Genomic DNA, 8,226 nt, shown 5'->3' with positions numbered 1-8,226 from the left:
AGTAATCAAGGCAGAGTGGTATAGGCAAAAGAGCAGACAAATATAGCAGTGTAACAGAATAGAGAGCCCAGAAATAAATCCAAATAAATACTGTCAACTAGTTTTAAACAAAGGAGCAAAGGAAATGTGATGGAACAAAGATCGTGTTTTCAATAAAATGTGCCAGAACAGCTGAACATTCACATGCAAAAAGTAAATCTAGACACACACCTTACATCTTTCACAAAAATTAACTTAAAGTGGATCATAACCCTAAATTAACTGCAAAACTGTAAAACTAGAAGATAATATAGTAGAAAGCTTAGTTAACCTTGGGTATGCCAATGATTTTTTAGTTATAACACCAAAGGTATAAACCATGAAAGAAACAATTACAAACTGGCCGTTGTTTGTTTACATAAGCCTTTGTAAGAGTTTTTGACTAGTAGATGGCATGACGAGAGAGAGAATATACATATATTCTGCATATTTTCAGTAGTCTCTCGCAGAAAAATTTTACAAAAAGATAATTGGAGAAGTAGAATTCAATATTTTCAGAAAAGAATATGCAAAAGAAAATTGTTCAGTATATCTTTGAAAATATTCTTCATAACTATATATTTTTTTGTTTTATGCATTTTATAAATTTGGGTGTGAATGATATCATGTCTATTACTTTTGACAATAGTTTTATTATTTTTTTTCTTACTTATAAATAAAAAAATAAAACTACCCACTGGCCTTAAGTAAAGATTAGATACTGGGAGATATGAATTAATACAAAAGAGTAAGAAGTGATAGAATATACTTTCAGAAATTGCTGAGGAAATATAAATACTACAAGTTATTTTTGAACTGTGCTGTCTCAAATATATGCATTTAATTTTATTGGTTTGATATTCATTTAGCATGACGCATTTTTAGTGGATTAGTTTAGATAGAGTAAAATTTACACTTTTTAGTAGTACTGTTCTAAGAGATTACAGTGTTTTAATTGGCACAAAAATTAAGAAATAAAACAGTTCCATTTCCATTGTAAATTTCCTTGTGCCCTTTTATGGAACTTCCTCTCCTACTCTTAAAAGAAAACAATGAAACTAAAAAGAAAAAGAAAAAAAAGCAGTAGAAAAGTATCAATAAAACTCCAACCTGGCTCTTAAAGCAGATTATTTAAACTGATAAATGTAAGTGAAACTGACCAACAAATAAAAAGACACAGTTTAGTTATGAATATGAGGTATGAACACAGACATTTCACTACAGACTCTGTAAATATTAAACTATAGTATAAGACTATTACAAATAAACTTTTGCCCATACATTAGAGACCATAGGTAAAATGGGGAGATTTTTTGTAAGACACTAACTACAAAACATTCTAATTTGCGATGGGGAAACTTAAAGGTTATTCATATAGCAAGAGAAGTGAATTCATAAGAGAAAACTTTCCAAAGGAAACTCCAGATGTAGATGGCATCAGTGGAAAATTCTACCAATTTTAATGAAAAAATAAATTTACACTGTCTTTTCCAGAATGTAGAAGAAATAGTACTTCCCAACTTAATCAGTAAGGTCAGTATTACCCAGATACCAAAAGCAGACAAACACTAAAAATAATATTAATAATAATAATAATTACTTACAGACTGATATTTCTCATGTTACAGATGCAAAAATCCCCAATAAAATATTTGCAAAATTAATTCAACATATATAAAAAGGATAAAACATTACGATGAAATGAGATTTACTTTGCAAATGTAAGCTTAGTTCAGCATTCAAAAATCAATGTAACACATTATATCAACAGAATAAAGAGGAAAAAAACAGATGAATTTCTAAACTGATGTAGAAAAAGCACTTGATGAAATTCAATATTCATTTATAGTGGGAAATAAAAATTAACTCTCAGTAATCTAGAACAAGAAAAAACTTCCTAAAAATGGTAAAGGACATTTTCGATAAAACCTACAGTAAATATCATACCTAAGCAGGAAATGATAAATGTAGGTATTCTTCCCAATATCTGAAAAAAGGCAAGGATGTTTGTCCTCACCACACCTAGTTCACCCAATAATGGAAACCCCATCCTGTGCAGTGAGAAAGGAAAATAAAGACAATTTAGAACAAACAAGTGCGATTGTTTCCATTTTCAGATAACATGATTGTTTGTGCAGACAAAGGATCTAGCAAAAGTTATTAGAACTAAGTGAATACAAGCAATGACTCAGTAGGCAAGATCAACATACAGGATACCATTGTATTTCTGGTCTAAGCAATAAACATTGAAAATTTGCTTGTTTGTTTATTTTTATTTCTGTAATTTCCATGTATTTATTTAATTACGTATTTATATATTTTTAAAATTTTAATTGACTATATACATTCATAGGGCACAGAGCTCACCATCAGCACCTGTGCCCAAGACGTGGTGAGTACATCAATATGATCAGCATTCCCACCCCCTCAAATTGCAATTATTTCCCAGTGTCCCCCACCCAACCTCTCCCCCCAGTTTCATTCTCCCTCCCCTGCAACCCCGGCAACCCTAGGTCTCTTCTCTCCTTCTGAAAGCCCAACACAACACGGTGGTCTTTTCTTTCCTTCCTTCGTTCTCTCTTAGCTCCCAATTACAATTTTAAAAATGCAGTATTTTTCCCTCTGTTCCTGGCTTATTTCACTTAACATAATTTCTCCAAGCTCATACATGTTGCTGCAAATGGCAGAATTTCATTATTTTTTATGGCTGAGTAGTATTACATTGTGTGTATATACTACATTTTTCTTATGCAGTCATTGTCAATGGACATTTAGGTTGGTTCCATATCTTGGCTATTGTAAATAGAGCTGTGATGAATATGAGAGTACATGAATCAATTCGTATATCTTCCTTTGAAAAATGTCTGTTCAGCTACTTTGTTCATCTTTTAATTGGATTATTTGATTTTTTACTGGGTAGTTGCATGAGTCCCTTGTGTATCCTGCATATTAATCCTTTCTCAGATATATAGTTTGCAAATATTTTCTCCCATTCTGTAGGTTGTCTTTTTCACTCTGTTGATTGTTTCCTTTGCTGTACAGAAGCTTTTTAGTTTGTTGTAATCCTGTTTATTTTCTTTTGTTGATTGTGCTTTTGAGGTCTTATTCATGAAGTCTTTGCCTGGTCCTACTTCCTGAAGTGTTCCCCCTCTGATTTCCTTTGGTGGTTTTATAGTTTTAGATATTATTAGATCTTTTAGATCTAAGTATTTAATACGTTTTGAGTTGATTTTGATATGTGGTGAGTGGTGCAGGTCTAGTTTCATTCTCCTGCAAATGGATGTCCAATTTTCCCAGCACCATTTATTGAAGAGGCAGTCTTTTCCCTAATGCATGTTCATGTTGCCTTTGTCAAAGATCAGTTGGTTGTAAGCATGTGGGTTGACTTCTGGGTGCTCTATTCTGTTCTATTGGTCTCAGTGTTTATTTTTATGACAGCAGCATGCTGTTTTTGTTACTATAGCTTTGCAGTATAATTGGAAGTCAGGAAGTGTTATGCCTCCAGCTTCCCCCCCTTCACGATTGCTTTGACGATTCAGAATTTTTTTGCAATTTATTATAATAAAACCAGAAAACTTGAAATATTTAGATACGAATCTAACAAAATAATGTATAAGATCATTATAGGAAAACTGCAAAGTATTGATAAAATTAATCAGAAAAAAGTCTACAAGCTGATTCTAAAATGTAAATAGAAAGGCCAAAAAACAGAAGAGTTCAAAGAACTTGAAAAAAAGAAAAAGAATAATGTTGCAGAATTATTCCCTTCTTACAGTTCATAACACACAGCAAACAAATAGCAATGGTAAAATAGTCACAGAAATAGAAATAAAATAGGAGACATATAGAAATATTGGGCAAATTAATGTTTTGCTGCCTGTGAGTTAAATTCCGCACATAATTTTCGCCATACCTAACAGCATCTTTGTATTGAGGTTCTAGTTTATGATATTTTATTGTCAATATCAAAGTCTGACATGATTTATTCTGGATTCATATTGTCATCATGCATGATTAATAATTTTATAATTATAATGGTTGTCATTACTGTTGGAAATAGTTTATGGCATTAGCTCCTTATCCCACATGACTGATTGTTACCTACAATTTAAATTGATCGATATCCATATCATATACATTCTAACATCTATTTCTCAAAACAATAACTTTTTAGTGACTGAAGCAGAAAGAGTCCTCCATTTTATTTGTATGGGTGGTCTATCCCTCTTTAGATATGTAAAACATAAGACAATGAAGGCAATTTTCAGCTGTATGATTAAATCTATTTTCATGGATATTCAAGCTCCAATTATTATTTTTTTCCTAGAAAGCACCCTATTTTTATATCTTTAAATGCAAGTATTATTATATTTTTATTTTCTCCAAATAACAGAAAAGATAAATGTACTAATATATTATGTATGATTAAGAGATTAATAACCTAGAACATTAGTAGAACTATGTGATAGACTATGGTTTTTGTGATGCTGGCACATGCATTAAGAAGTACTTCCTTTGTGGCTGCCTGTTAATATGACACCAAAGTGTATAGAATGAGAGTATTTTTTTTACAATTTTTAGAAGTTTTAGCATTCATGAAATTCTTGAACTGAGAACTGACTGCCAGAATACTATAGAATTAATAGGGACTTGAAATTAACATGGGATATATTTCATTTCTATGGCTCTTTTCACTGCATCCTTTACCTCCTGGTTTCTCAGACTGTAAATCAGCGGGTTTAACATGGGAATTACTAGTGTATAGAACACAGACACCACCTTCTCCTGTTCTACAGAATACTGGGAGCTTGGCTGAATGTAACTAAAGCTTAAGGAAATATAGAATATGGTCACAGCAGACAGGTGAGAGGCACAGGTGGAGAAGGCTTTCTGTCTGCCTGTTGCTGAGCGTATTCTCAGAATAGCAACAGCAATGAATATATAGGAAATGATCACAGTCAAGAAGGTGGCTATGACAATGACTCCAGAAAAAGTTAGCAGTAACAACTCATTTATGGAGGTATCAGAACATGACAGCTTTAACAGTGCAGGGACATCACAGAAGAAGTGTCCGACAACATTGGGTCCACAGAAGGTCAGTCTCCCTAAGCTTATTGTATGTGTTAAAGAGTTAATCATTCCACCTACACATGACCCAATGACCAGCCCTACACACTTTTTCTTAGATATGGCTACAGTGTAAAGCAAAGGATTCACAATGGCCACATAACGATCATATGCCATCACCGACAGCAAGAAGCCTTCAGTGGTAATGAACACCCCAAAAAACAAATGCTGTACTATGCAGGCAGAGAAGGAGATAGTTTCCCTCACAACCAAGAAACTTACCAGCATTTTTGGTGCAATAACTGATGAATAGCAGGCATCTACAAATGAAAGACAGCTGAGGAAAAAGTACATGGGTGTGTGGAGCTTTGGGGTGATTTGGATTAAGAAGATCATGCCCAGATTTCCCACCAAGGTCATCACATAAATAACCAGGAACAACACAAAAAGCACAACTTTCAGATCAGCATGGTCTGTCAATCCCAAAAGAATAAACTCGGTAACAAAAGTGAAATTCTTCTCTGCCATTTGTTTGTTCCTTTTATTGAAATCTGAGGTGAAAAAGATAAGGAGATGAAAATGAATACAGGAGAATCTGGTTTGGTTTTGAGTATAAAATTATTGAATGTATATTGGGTCTTTAAAATTACCTTAATTTGAATGTATATTGGGTATTAAACTATATTTGAATTATTAGAGACAATGATGTAACCACAATCATGAAGTAAGATGGCTCAGGTACCAAATGCCCGAGAATTCTGCCCCTGTGACAATGGGAGGCATTGCATGACAACACCTAATCTTCAAACTAATGAAACAAAGTCTGCCTCTTGCATGATATCTGTTAAAAGTAGTCAGGATTCTTGCTTTTGGGCAATATCCCCTGTGGCTATGGTAAGAGAGGAGAGCAGTAATAGAAATTCACAAAGTCTGAGACCAAGGACACAGAGTCCCATATTTAGCATATCTGGACCAGATGGCTTTCTGCTTTTTCTGAGTCCTTAAATAATTTCAGAGAATTTAAAAAATACAGTAATTCAGAATATGAATATATATATATATATACATACGTATATGTATATGTATATGTATATGTATATGTATATGTATATATGTATGTATATACATACATATATATATGCTCACCAAATGCTCTGTGATACTTCTTTATATTTTTGTATTGTAAAAGATAGTTTAGACAATTTAAGAATTTGTAAAAAAATGATTTAAATTGGATGATTGGACATTTTTACCTTATACTCAAAACCGCTCCTATGTGTTTCAAAATCAACTGCCTCTCTCATCTTCTCTATTACATTGGAGTGTAGTTTTAGAAATGATGAGAAACAAATAGTGATTGATTTGGCCTATGTATAGTTTATGCCACTTTTTTTATTTTAATTAAAACATTGTAATAGCCACAACAGGGAGAAAGTCAAAATTCATTAGAGCCAGTTCAAATCATATTGGTGACAATAATTGACTTTATACCCTGTGACAAGTTATTTAACTTCTTTGATCCAGGATGTAATTATGCTGTAATTACCCGTCTGGTATTGCTGAATGCATTGACGGAGACAATTACAATAAAGTATTTAGCGTTTCTCTGAGAACACATTAAGCAATTAACAAGTTCTGTAGATAGATATTTATACAGTTATGTAAGGTATAACTAGATAGAACAGGGATGTACTCTTAGTATGTGATGTATTTTGGTTTTTGGTATAAAACCTTGGAATCATTCTAATTGAATGGTTTCTCTTTTGCAGCATGTTTACAAAGTTAGGTACTATTTATGTTTTTATTTATTAAATGTACATCTCAAGTTGTTATTTACTAATTAGTATTGTTAAATGTGAGATACATAAAATAAATATCTATATTTCTTCATGATTTTCTACAATTTCTTTAGTATTACCAACAGATTTGACAATATGGAAGAGAATACTTTCAAAAAAACAGTAAGTCTAAGTGGTTTTACTGCATTTTTATTGATCAATTTTTTCTCTGTTCCTTTTTTCTGTTACTCTTAGATTATTAACCAATTAATTTTCTAATAAAAGATGATCCCTTATAGACATGAATTATACTATAAACTGTAATTTAGGAAATAGCATGTTTGAAAGAATTAGAAATTAAGTTAACTATTCAAATATAAAAACATAAAACTTTTCCAACAAAATTTAATGGAAATATTGTAAATGGAATTATGTACAGATTAGATACAGAGTTAACTTACATGAACTTTAAGATTCAAAACACTAATAGGTTTCTATCATATTTGAAATTTTTAATTATCTGCAGAATGAATGCTAAAAATGAAAAAATTCAAGGAAATAGGAATATAGTTACAGGAGTGAATTTAACTTACCAAAGATAAAGGAAGCTTTAAGGTATCAATTTGTTTAGAGTGCTATGTCCATCTTCTTTCTTAATCTTCACTCAGAAATGCAGTCAGTTAACATTTTCTCTAAGATACAGTATTATTACTGTATTAATGTTAAATAACTCAACAGCATTTCAGATAAAAATAATTTATATAAAACCTAGACTTAGATACAAAACAAATATAATAAAAACAAAGAGATGGTGGTTTTATATCTTTAGCACTTTCCTCTATGAGGGCAAATTTGTAAGAAGTATGTATATTTTCTCTCTTTTTTTTTTCATATGAGGCCAGAATCCTTATAATTTAAATCGTCATTAAACTAACACAACAGTAACAACAAAATTAAATATTAGATTGCATTCTGGTTTCTCAGGAGACTTTCTCAAGGCATCCCAATGGATCTCATTTTCTCTAAGGTGTGCAACAGACCCATGGGTGAGAAAACAATAGAAATACTGATCATACATAACTGCATAAAATACATAGCATTTCATTAAAATATAATATGTACTGGGCCCACTCTTTGTAAGGAAAAATTGTGTAAGTGGAATCCAGTTAGAAATAGCTATCCTTTCTAAACACTCCATAGGAAACAGCATATCACGTCCCATATCCAAACACTTCTGTCAAGTGTCTCTAGCAACCACAATTCTACTCCCTACTTCTGTAAGATCAACATATTTACATTCCAGACATGAGTGATATCATGTGTATTTGTCTTTCCGTGCCTGTCTTATTTCACTTAACATGAG

The 8,226-nt window shown here is 32.0% G+C and overlaps 1 protein-coding gene across 1 annotated transcript; it reads right to left on the bottom strand.

The window, feature by feature from the left end:
* Positions 1 to 4,674: 4,674 nt before the first annotated feature.
* LOC134377221 (olfactory receptor 5J3-like) lies at positions 4,675 to 5,622 on the bottom strand. Its single transcript, XM_063095853.1, has one exon. The coding sequence runs from the start codon at positions 5,611 to 5,613 to the stop codon at positions 4,675 to 4,677; it is 939 nt and encodes a 312-aa protein (XP_062951923.1). The 5' UTR covers positions 5,614 to 5,622.
* Between the last annotated feature and the right edge of the window lie 2,604 nt (positions 5,623 to 8,226).

The sequence above is a fragment of the Cynocephalus volans genome, chromosome 4, assembly GCF_027409185.1.
Source record: "Cynocephalus volans isolate mCynVol1 chromosome 4, mCynVol1.pri, whole genome shotgun sequence".
NCBI classification, from domain to species: domain Eukaryota; kingdom Metazoa; phylum Chordata; class Mammalia; order Dermoptera; family Cynocephalidae; genus Cynocephalus; species Cynocephalus volans.
The sequence above is the reverse complement of the archived record's forward strand: the minus strand, read 5'-3'. Positions and strand labels throughout refer to the sequence as shown.